We start from the raw sequence: 12514 nt of genomic DNA on the forward strand, positions 1-12514 counted from the left end.
GAGGTATAGATTGCAGCACTGCTCAAGGATAGATCCAATGCAAACTGGGCACTCTTTCAACTATGCACTGTCACATTTAATCAACTTGTTGTACCACTGTTATATAAGTTAAAACGATCACAACGACAACAAATTTATACAGTCACTAGTCAGAGACACTGGCTCTACGACCAAGAAGCAGCAGCAGCATGTACAGCCGGTTATTATCCATCCGACAGAGACACGGAAAACAAAAGTTAGCTGTCGCACGCAACAAGCACCTCCTCCTTCCTCCAAAACCAGCTACCATACCACCATCATCAATCTATCTCTCTTATCTAGACTTACTGCAGCCGACCAACCTCAGAAAGGAGGGGTGGCAATGCATTGCCAAATCATCTTACTTATCTACCACCTAACAACAAAATACCAAAAGTCGCTTTGTTCAGGACCACTGTCAGCAACGACTTCCATTCCGTTCCATCGGTCCGACACCTGACAACACACAGCAAATGTCAAAACATCAGTTTGCGACTTCTCTCATGAGTTTACTTGCACAAACTGCACGCAGAACCTGTGCCGGCAAGTCGGCGGGGAATGCAAACACGGCTTGCTAAGGGAAGGAAGCACGTACCTGTACAGTAACTTTGGATTTCAGAGAGAAGGGATGCTCCATGAATACGACCAGCCAGTGTCAGAGATTTCGTCACCCTGACCCTGGATTCGGGGGAGCATACATGCTGCCTGGAGCACCTGACCCTGGATTCGGGGGAGCATACATGCTGCCTGGAGCAACTGGTCTCTGCTGATGATGCGGGGGAGGCAGGTGTGGCCTAGACAGCTGTTGGTGGTGCCATGAGCCACTCACCTCTTGTCCATGCACAGGCAGCAGCCCGCCCGAAATCTGCCTCTGCAGCATGCCTTGGCTGGATGATGATCCGCCTGAAATTTGCCTCTGCAGCATGCCTTGGCTGGATGGTGTTCCGCCTGATATTTGCCTCTGCAGCATGCCTTGGCTAGACGACGATGGCGCTGAAGTTCCGTTCCCGGCATAATTGTCCTTGGGGGAGCTGAGCGGCTTAGATGTCGATGTAACTGCAGCTGGGTCATGCGCTGAAAGCCCAGGACTGCCTGCCTCTGAACTGTGAGATGTCGGTGTGGCTGGAATCGCCTGGCTGTGCTGGACTTGGTCCATCTGTGAGTCGGGCTTCATTTGGAGGCTTTGTTGCATCATCATTCTCTGGATGTTGTTCTGTGCTGGATTCATTGGACGCTGCTGCGTGGTCACCGGGTACCTGGAATGGAGTGGGGGCGATTGTGCAGCAAAGACGGTGTGACTAGGAGGACCCTGCACCAAGCCTTGGTTACCGATATTTGGAGGCTGCTGCGAGGCATATAGCTTATGTTGATTCCCAGGCTGAGGTGTAACTGAAGTTGACGCTTTACTACCAGCGGAGGACCCTTGCCCATGTTGCATCGGATTTCTGTCAGGAACTTGTTTCTTGGAAGCTGTAGGGACAGCACTGGGTGGAGTTGCGTCGGCTGCAGAAGTCTGAGGTGTCGCCATGTTGTTTCCTCGTCCTAGACTCTTCATAAGCTTAGCTTGTTGACTAGCTTGGTTCCTCTGTTGTTGATTCTGTCTAGGCTGCTGTTGACCCTGCTGTTTCTTCTGCTTAGGTTCTGTAGCATTGGCAGGTCGATTGGCAAGTGCAGAGCTATCTGTTGGGCTTTGTGCAGACTGCTGCTTCTGAGGCAGAGGTTGTGAAGAAGGGGTTGAAGTGACCGGAGATGCATGGTTCTGCTGCTGAATCTGTGGTCCGTTCTGCACACCTGCTACAGGAAGACTGTTGTGCTGTTGAGACACCAAGCGGTGTTGAAATTGTCTTTCCTTAGCCAGCTGCATAGGCATAGTAGAATATGGCTGCTGCTGTGGGCTTGGATGGCTGGTTCCTTGGGTCTGAGAAAGATGCGGGTTACCCAGCATGTTCAGTGGCTGTGACATCTGATGTGGCCTTTGGGTTTGCTGAAGAGGTGAAGAAGCTGCAGCCTTGGAGAATGATGGATTCATGCTGCTGAAGTGGGCAGCTTGGCTATTTCCCTGTGAAACCTGCATGTGGTGCTCTGGCCTCACCATATGCTGCTGACCAGGCTGAAAGAAAGAAAGAAAGAGAGTATCCCGTCAGCACTCTGAATCACGTTGATTTTTCACAACTGACAAGTTTAGTAGTAGTTTAAGCTTAATAGCTCGTTTAGTGAATATTGGAGTCACCTTATAACCATCTAATGTCAATGTTGCATGACCAGTAAATAAACCTTGTTTGCGTAGTTGACAGTCATGCAGTGTAAACAAAGGGCAGTCCTACCACTAAGACATACAAGTGTTTCAAATAGGTGTCTGAAAATGATATGAGCAAATATTTCATAAAAAGGCACTTTCATTTACTTAACCAAGGGAATATTTTCTAAGCAGGCAACTAGTAACTCAAAACGTAGCAATAAACATGACCTTGACATAACAGAGACTATGCAGGTTTCAGACATGTAGAGACTTGTCACATAATTAATTATGTTGGTTACCACGAGAATTTGTTCCTCAGAAAACTTCTAAAAATGGCAGGACTGCCCTTTGTTTACAAAGTTTTGTAAAAGAAAGCTTGTGCAATGACAAACAGCAAGCAACACTCGTGAATCCAAACTTAAGACATACACAGCTTGAAGGATGGAATTTTTTTACCACAGATAAAAAGCAAGCGCTTTTAGGCAACTGTTTATGCATGAAAGTAAACAATTTAGATGTTTCAATAAACTGAAAGAGAAAAGGAAACTCACACGAAGCATCTGCATAGGATCGCGTGGCCTCATCATAGAATTTCCAGCGGGAGACATGGCATTTGGCACTCCTTGCACAGTTTTGAGTGGCATGTTTCCTGTCGATGCCATATTCAGCATTCCTGGGGAACCAGCTCTTGGAAAGCCTGCCCTGACTGCAGGCATACCTCGATTTACCCCTGTCATCATTCCAACACCATGAGCACCAGGCATCATACGAGTACCAGGACTTGTTGCAGGAACAGCTCCAGGTTGCTGAAGATTTCTACCACTGAGCATTTGATTATACTGAATCTTCTGTTGCTCATCACCCTGTATAGAGGACGGTCTAGGAACACCATATTTCTGAGAATCCCTGTAGCAGAAATTGCATGAAACAAGAAAAAACATTGTAAATTAAATGCATCGTGCACTCCATATAATATCTGCAATTACTAGGAAGGATACTTGAAACATTTACCTAGAAGGGGCACTCAGTGCTGAAGGTGGCGAAAAGTTGCTGCCCAGAACCATACCAGGAGACCCTGGCAACCTTGAATTTGGATTGGGAGTAGGAGTGGTAGTAGGACCAGCAGAACCATGTTGATTCGACAGTGTCATCCCGTTTGGATGAGAAATCTGGTTTCCGCTGCCAGGTGTGACTGCATCGAGGCTCAGATTTACATCACAAAGATCAAGTGGCCTGTAACAGATAGAGAAGACCACAAAGATAAAATGACAGAAATTAAATAGCATATAAGAAAGAAAAAATCTTGGCAATTTCCTGGAAGTGAGATCCAAACAAGAGTTCAAAGCAACAAACACATACATCAAAATGCCCCCAGATAAGTTGTTCGGGCATGCTTGTGTAAGTGCAACAACATGAGAACTATGTGGTAGTACGATCGGCTTCAGCTCCCGGCTATTAACCTAATGCACAAGAAAAGCATGAAGATGAGCAACACTGACAAATAACAGTATATGTAAGAGCAGCAAAACAAAGGTATGTGAAAGTCCACTAACGTGTCATATTATAGCTGTCATTATGCACGTAAAACAAAGACAAGAATGATTCTAAAACTAATAGAATGTGACGCAATAACTACCCAACTTCGCAAAGAACAAGAAATACCAAGATTTACTCAACCTCCACTATAAATACAACTTAAAAGTTACAAAGATCCGCTAAAGTATGAGGCCTTGAAGAAAGATAGAAGGCGAACCTGTCTACGCCTGGATAGCACTTTTGGCATGAGGAGCATAATTTTTTCAAAATGTGACTTCAGATTCTCTTCCTCAAATGGTCCTTGAAGTCGCTGGAACAACTGCCTGGCACTACCCTGATGAGCATAAGAAGATCAATGTTAGAGAATTGAAGTCTGTTGTGCTTCCACAGAAAGAAGAATATTTACCATAGCCCATAGATTGAAAAGGTAAGTATCAAAGAGAGAACATATAGAAGGTTTAACAGCATATCTGTGTACCCTATATATGTGCTCCCTGTCAAGCAGTAAATGCTATTAAAAGAAATTATTAACATGCCTGTGGAATGCCAGGTATGGTGAAATGATACTGTTGAGATGAACCAGAGTCTTCTGCACTGTCAGCACCATCACCAGAACTTTTATCCACAAGAACCCTATGGCGCTCTTTGCATTCTTTAGGTTGTCTATGTACAGACTGCATAAATAGGATACAATTGAACTCATAAATTTTACTGCTGCTTCCATAAAAAAAGGGAACTGGGAAATTGAATTTATGGAAGAATAACAGTGTCTAAAATTATGATGATAAAATTTAAGACCACAGAATATAATCTTTAGAGTAAAGAAAAGATACAGTTACTGCAAAGAGTGACAATACGATTGAAGCCTAACTAGCTTTGAATGGTACCAACCAATAAAAATACTCAGAAACAAGGGACTGGAAAGAAATCAAAGTTCATACTAGATGTTTGAACAATATGATTAAAAATATATGACGTAGAAAAAGGTTTTATCCCAGTCATGAAATTACCTTGAACTGCACAATGTTATTGATTGCATCACTTACTAATTCCCAATTTTGACCCAAGTCATGGACAAGGACAACAAGAGCCTGCAATATTTAAGATATTTGGGTCATACCACAAACTGAAGTGGAAAGAGGAAAAGTTACTAATTCAAACAAACAAGAACCTGATCCTCGAAGTTTGACCATCCACCACCAGAAGACATCTGCCAAAAGCATACAACATTTCAGTAAGCAACATAGAAATTAAACCATGTGCAGGATGTGCTACCCATACACTATGATGCTTAATCACAAAAGAGACTTTCAAATATCATCTCATCCTATAATCCAGTTGCACACCAAAAAGGACAAACAGGGAACTATATAGACCACAAGAATGTCCAACAAACTAAGTACTTCATCTACCAATCAATATATCTCAATGAAATTTTCTAATTTATCTCTTGTTATTCTACGACACAACTGAAACAACTACAGCTTAATACTTCAGCTTGCTTATCTAACCTGAGCTGGACCTATCCTGACTAGTCAGTAACATATCTACAAGTGGCATGTTTCTCTACTGCTGGTAGCAAAAGGACTGCCGAGCATATCAAATGAAACCTTATTCTTGCACGTTTCCAGCAGAGTAGGGTGTATAAAGAAAAATAAATGGAAGTACAACCGGTCAAACCTCCCTTCCAGCCTAAATGACAAGGTTTCATCGACGGTGACCATATAGTGTATACGCAAATAAAAAGAAAGGAATATGACTGTAATGTAGAGAGATGATAATACCTTTAGCGCTTTCACTTTTCTCCCACGGTCCTTATTAGTGATGATCTTTATAATTTTATTAGCAGGCGCCATATTGCTCATCTGTGATGGAACTTGAGAAGGTTCTTGTTTAATATATATCCCTTGCTTCATTGTTTTAAGCTTCTTAGAAGCATGTTGACCACCATTTGCAACTATTTTAACATAAAAACATGACATTCATCCACATGTTAGGAGCTATTTAAATTTTCTCTCAAAATACATGAAGAGCAGATAGTTAATATGACATAGGCCGCAAGTGCGCCGTGTATATAAAGAGAGAATGGAAGTACCAATTGTTCCATTTGAATAAAATTGTTGGGTCTCTGGTCTCTTCTTCAGATAATCCTTCTGCACACGAAGTGTTTTTTAGTGTTGAGTCTAACAAAACTAAACTAAAACTAAAAAAGAATAAACGAATATCTCAGCAACTGATATCAACAACTGGGGGGGAAAAGGACCTGCTCGTATTGATTAACTTGCGATCTCTGATCGTAGATCCGGCCCTGAAACATCAGAAGAAAAAAAAGATTACTCCGATAAAACATCCCAAGCAGCAATAAATGGGGAGCATGCTTAAAGAATTAACCTTTACAGCAGCGGCACGTGAATTGGCTGTATTTTGAGCAGTCTTGTATCCTGGGTTCTTTTGTTTCTTCTTCTTGTTAGCTTTAGTCCATGCTTCGCTACCATCATGTCTGTCAAAATCACCTGTTGATTCATATTCCATATTTTTCCACGCCGAGGACCCACCATGTAATGGACTTTGATCATCTTGGTAAGAGTTTGTGTCTCCACTTGAAACATCCGTTTTACTTGTGACTTGGGGAGTCCCACCAGCACTAGCAGGAAATGGGCTTACAACTCGTTGTCTGGCGGCTGTGCGGATGCGCTTTGTAGGAATTCCAACAAAAGATGAAGGTCTTTTGCCATTTGAAACGAACTGCCGGTTTCCTGCCTTGCTTTCCAAGCGCGGATCATAAGACACGTCAGTTTCATATGGCCTTGAACCATTAATCCTCTGCTGCATACTGTTTTTCTTCTTGTGACCCTTTTGTGACAAATAAGTAGAAGCCTCGCCTTCATCCTCCTCATAGACATTATCCTGAGCCCACCCTGAAACAAAATATAGAAGGTTAAAGCATTAGTAAGAGCATGAGATACATACAAATACGATAGGAAAAAATTGAGGTACTGATAAATAATACCTGCAGCAGAATCACATGCAGATGCCTCATAATCATAACGAAGTCCAGAGTTACCAATTTTCTGCAATTATTAACTATGTTAAACATATTTCCACAAATAAAGTGCTGAAGACAAAAATTAAAGAACTCTGGGGCACTGGGTAATGTCTAAAAATAAAAACAGCTACAAAACTCCTCTTGGCATCCAGGCAGTACAGAACTTCAAAACATGAACTAAATGTAACCAGATAACAAGAAATTCAGAGGGTTTTTTCATAGTGATGGAAACAGAAGACCTCCACGGCCAGCAATTTGGGCCATGGAAGTGCTTAAATGTCTTGTTTAGCTAATTGCTTAAATATATGTGTCTGTCCATGGTGTGGTTCATACAGTACTCTGGCAAGATAAAACAAGACAGAAGAAACAAATCATGTTATTGCTTACACTGATACTGTTAGTCCATGTAGGTGACAAACATAAGGAAGAAACTAAAAGGAAAAAAAGAATAGTATATTCATTATGTGTCTTGAGAAACGTGCATAAAGCTTATATTCACCTTATGATACATGAAAAGAGATTCCATGGACTCCCTGTATGCCAGCATTGCACCAGGTGGTACTGTGTAGAAGAGACTTCCCTACAGAGGAAAAAAAACAGAAAACAATGCTGCTGAGTTAAATGCATACATGTTGCCAGTTGGAGAGACAGGGGTAACTGCGCCTACGGGTATTTATTAGGACACTTAGCATGAGATGTCTTGCAAAAGGAAAGTAATGAAACTTAATCACCAACACTACAGAAAGTTGTGGCAAGTAACCTGTGAAAGTTGATCAGACACTTTCAAGATGCCGAAGTCATTCGGCCTGTCAGGTGTAGGTGGTGCTTCAGTCAACGCAGCAGAATCAGAAGCCTGACTGCTATATTCAAGAAATCGAACTGCATAATCCTGAATATGAGATCGAAGAGGATGTATAGACTGTTCCGCTTCCAAGCTTTCATTGCCCTATACAAATTGACAGATAACGTCAATCTCACAGATCTTAAGAGGCATCAGGAACAGGTGATGCCTGATGTGATGTACATTCCAATAGAGTTAACGAATTATATGTTACTCCGTTGCCAAAAAGATCCATCAATATAATGGTACTAAGAAGGAACATGTGCCATGTCATGAAAACATATACAACAACCCATGACAAAATGTTGCTTGGAACTAGTTTTACGTACCTGTTGTTTCTCAGCTTTGGTTCCAGTAGGCTTTGTCTCTCCTAGCATATTTGAATCATTTTTTTGCATCACTTTAGCTGTTCCGCCAGTAGTTAGGACAGCCTCAGCTGAACGCCAAAAACTTATGACACCCTTTGCAAGGGTTCTACTGACAGTTTTCTGCTTTCTAAGAATGCTTGCTTGGTCAAACTTGGCCAGACCATCGGAGGCAATCCAATGGCACACTTGAGATGCAGCCGTAATTCTCCATAGGCGCTCCTGTTAATCAGACCATCAGATTGCACTAGGACAACATGACTAACTCTAAATAAAATGAGTAAACTGGATCAGGGGTCCTAAACTAACTGAAGTATCACTAAGATCCATGAATCTGAAAATTAATTCGGCAGGGCCCTAAATTTGCAGTAGACACAAGACATGCTAATTGTGTCAATTTAGATCATTAGAACTACTAAGTTAGCTAAAACTGTTGAACATATGAGTAAAATAGAGGTGCAATACTGATGCAGTTCAATCAAATCAAAGATCCATATGGCATTTTGCAGGTACAATGAGTTTTTCTTATCTAAAAGTGGTGGCATGTCAACTGGACAATTGTACCAAGCTAACACCAATCTACGCAGACACCAATCGTTTAAGTGGGTCTGTGGACGATCGATGCAGTAAACTGAGGTCACATAGGGTCTGTTTGGATGCTGCCCAGGCTAGCCCCACCTACGTTGGCACGCCAATATATTGGCAAACGATTTGACTGCCACTGTCTCGCCAACAATTTGGCGTGGACATGAACTGGAGAGGCACAAGAGCCTTGGCAAATGAAATAGTTGGTGCCCATCCAAACATGTGCCCGGCGCTCAGGTCAACACCAATTATTTGGCTAGGCTGTTCTAGGCTCCAATCCAAACGTACCCATAATTATCAACTTCATTGCCAAATATTTACTTCTGCATAACCACTGCACTTTAGCTAAGTTATTAAAGGGTAAACGACCCAAGTGACACAGTTTTGCAAGTTCAAGGAGCTGACCTAAGCAGCAATTCAATATAAGTTTAGGGACCCATTGTTACATAAGACAAAAATACAAGTACTTCTGAAATGATAGCGACCAGATTCAGTATGCTTCCATGCAAGTTTGAGAAGGAAATAGAAAGAACCGTTAGAAAATACCTGCATGAAATCATTGGCCATCCAAGCCATCTCCTCGAGGACAAAATCCCAATGACCCTTTCTCCTCCTTTCTAAAGATATATTACATGGAGATCGTTCACAAGCTCTCTTGAGACTCACCTATTGTACAAAATTATCTTCCCTCTTGTTAGAACAAGAATAATATTACAGGATTAAAAAAAACTATACGCCAACAGTACCTCTATAAGACGAGCTTCTCGAAGGATAGAATCTTCGCGTTCCTTGTCTGTCATCTTATTGACGCTCTCTCCATTTTTTCGAATCTCACTCTCCGCCTTAGACCCATCAGTTTTTAATGATGGTGTAGAATCAACCAAAGTATTTAGAGCAGAGCCTATAACGATAGGATGGGCGGAGTTAGAAACCCCATGACAACTGTCAATCCTCTCCAAACCTGGACCTCCATTATTGTTCACAATTTGTCCTGGATGTGAGCAGCTTGTATCCTTCTGTACAACCATTGCATCATCAAAAGTTTCCATTTCAACTTTCACACGGGCACGAGTACTAACTTCAGGTGGTACAGGACTAGAATTTCCAATCACGGAAATAGGCCTGCTAGAACCTTCCGGTTGTCCACCTTCCTTAACAGCCTTGCTAGAAATACCACTGATGTCCGGGTCTTCATGTGATTTTCCATCAATATTCATTGGAACTGGATTATTATCATCTGCTCCATTGTCAATAGTACTGGCAATGTCTTCACAACATGGATCTGTCACATTTTTGTGCAAAGTGGCAGCTTGGACAGCAGAGACAGGAATCATACTGCTGTTATCCAGTTCACCTACATGGACTTGGGCCATACCTTCATCCAGGTGATTAGTGCCAGCCTTCTCAGCAGCAGCACATGTTTCTGTCTTATCATGTGTGCATGCGCTAGAATAAGATGACCTTAGAACGGCTTTTGAAGTAGCATCAGGGGGTTCTATTGATGCACCTTCTTCAGCTATCTTCCCACGTTCATCAGGCTGCTGATTTCGATTCACATAATTGGGCACCATTTCGTCATATTCCACTGGTTCGATCTTTACTATGCGGTGGCCTTTGCGAACGGCTTGAATCCCATTCAACTCAATTGTAACATGTTTGTCAGAAGCTTTATTCGGCCCATTGTCGCACTTTGGTCCTGCCTGGTTTAAATTTGAACCATAGGATACACCAAGATCATCGGCTCGCTTTTCCTTGACCACACCCCTTGCATCTTTTGGTTCCGAAGCTGTAGCAGGAATCACAGGAGATGTTACAGAAGTCACATTAGCACTCTCCCTACATTGCTTTGACCTGTTGCGTCGAACATATGCCTGGCTCTTCACTCCAAGGCGTGACAAACCAGAATCATCAGCTCTTTTTACATTGTTGTGGCCCTCAGAAGACTGTCTGGGTTGAGCTACATTAGCTCTTCTGGATCCTCTCTTTACAACTTTCTCCTTCACAACGCCATTGTTATTACCACCAAAAAGCATAAGATTATCTGCTGTGTTGGTTTCGCGGCACAGTGAACTTCCTGGTTTGCCACTACTCTCAACTGAATCCCCACGAGGTGATGCAGCAAACGTAAAGCTGCCTTTAGCTTCGCTGCAATGCAATTGACAGCACAAAAGAGGCTTCTAAATCAACTCATGGCATGTGATCAAATGCTACATCGGGATCAGGAAGCAATCATTACCTTATCACATTTTGTTCCGCTGTGAGAGAAGTGGATTGCACACTGATTGATTCTACACGGTCAACCTTGAAATCTAATGGGTTGCCACCCTGTAAAAAGATAGGAGTAATTAGAGCAAGGGAACAGCAAAATCCAATCTGGAAGATAACCTGCAAACTTACTTTCTCCAGAAATTCTAGCTCCCTCCTCCGTTCTTCACGGACATCGCACTCCTGCCTGAAATTCATAATTGCACTGTAAGTCATACACCAGCCATACTCAACCATCCAGAGAAAAATGCAGGGAAATCTTATATCAGTAGCCCACCTGAGCTCCTCCTGAGCTTTTTCAATGGCCACACTGCGTGGTGAAGACTTGGTACTGACACTAACGCCGTATTCAATCATTCCACCCATAGAACGCGGCTCAGGCTGAGTATTCAAAGTAGCGCAGAGGCCAAAGAAGTCATCGCTCACACACCGCTAGATTCGCCGGCGAAATTACGCAGACAGGGCGTCTGCAACGAGACGGTTATCTTCCCGCAAACCGCCACGGGCAATAGCTGCAACAGACGAGAGAAACAGACAGAACGTCAATGTAAATAAACAGAAAAGGCAAAGCATAGAGCAGCAATAACGACAATGGTTGGGCTGGTCGACAACAGGTAGTACATTTTGGGTATGTATCTATATCTGGCGGGGGGACGACGACGACACAGGACAGGACAGATCAGCATGCAAAGTGTGCCACGACGGCATCACAATTAAACAGTGAGTAACGCTTCGGCTCTACGGTAGCATTTGCACACGTACCGGGTATCTATCTCTCTACATCCAATGGAAAAACAGCCCAAATTTGCCTGCAAAGTGTGCCAGGAAGGCATCACAATTAAACAGTGTGTAACACTTGGGCGCTACGGTAACATTTGGGCACGTTCCAGGCATCTATCTAACTACATCCAAGGGAAAAAGGGAAAAACAGCCCAATTTTGCCTGCAAAGCATGCCAGGGAGGCATCGCAATTAAACAGTGTGTAACGCTTGCGCTACGGTAACATTTGGACACGTTCCGGGCATCTGTCTATATCCAAGGAGAAAACAGCCAAATCAGCCTGCAAAGCATGCCACGACGGCATCGCAATTAAACAGCAAGTAACGCTTTGGCGCTACAGTAACATTGGGACACGTTTCGGGTATCTATCTATATATCCAAGGGGAAAACAGCACAGCACAATTCTGTCTGCAAAGCGTGCCACGACAGGCAGCATCACAATTAAACAGCGGGTGATGCTTCGGCGTAACGGCAACACTCGGACAGCCCAGTTCTGCCTGCAAGCCACGCCGCGACTGTGCACCGCAATTAAGAACCGGGTAGCAGTGAGGCGCCTCATCAAACGACATATGTGCACGTTTGCCGGGCATCAATCTACACATCCAAGGAAACCGTCCCGATTCCGCCCGCGGCCTGCTGCGAGCATACGCCGCAATTAAAACTACACAGCGCTGAAGGCACGAAGCAGGCATTATTTAGGGCACGCCAGCGACGTTCCAGCCGCGCCCCCTCCGTCAGAGGGTGGGAAACACGGGCGCGTCGGCAACGGGAGCAGGGTGAAATGTGGCCGGGGCCTGATCACGGCCCTGGCCAGCGGCCCTCGGCCCGGCGGGCATTTC

General features: G+C 43.5%; 1 protein-coding gene across 2 annotated transcripts; it reads right to left on the reverse strand.

Moving 5' to 3' along the window:
* Window positions 1-75: 75 nt before the first annotated feature.
* LOC125529075 (chromatin modification-related protein EAF1 B-like) lies at window positions 76-11443 on the reverse strand. Of its 2 annotated transcripts, XM_048693485.1 has the most exons (23): window positions 11173-11443; window positions 11028-11082; window positions 10867-10955; window positions 9377-10775; window positions 9177-9296; window positions 8010-8267; window positions 7600-7785; window positions 7339-7419; window positions 6804-6864; window positions 6185-6711; window positions 6057-6101; window positions 5889-5946; window positions 5578-5750; window positions 4965-5003; window positions 4804-4884; window positions 4330-4467; window positions 4011-4127; window positions 3617-3717; window positions 3269-3490; window positions 3078-3163; window positions 2809-2987; window positions 614-2128; window positions 76-474 (listed from the first exon to the last, which is right to left on the reverse strand). In XM_048693485.1, exons 1-22 carry the CDS (start codon window positions 11259-11261, stop codon window positions 686-688), a joined length of 5547 nt encoding a protein of 1848 aa, XP_048549442.1. In that variant the 5' UTR covers window positions 11262-11443; the 3' UTR covers window positions 76-474; window positions 614-685. The 2 variants fall into 2 exon arrangements, with proteins under 2 accessions (XP_048549442.1, XP_048549441.1); XM_048693484.1 differs by having other exon boundaries at window positions 2809-3163.
* Window positions 11444-12514: the final 1071 nt, after the last annotated feature.

This window comes from Triticum urartu, unplaced genomic scaffold, assembly GCF_003073215.2.
Source record: "Triticum urartu cultivar G1812 unplaced genomic scaffold, Tu2.1 TuUngrouped_contig_5323, whole genome shotgun sequence".
NCBI lineage: Eukaryota > Viridiplantae > Streptophyta > Magnoliopsida > Poales > Poaceae > Triticum > Triticum urartu.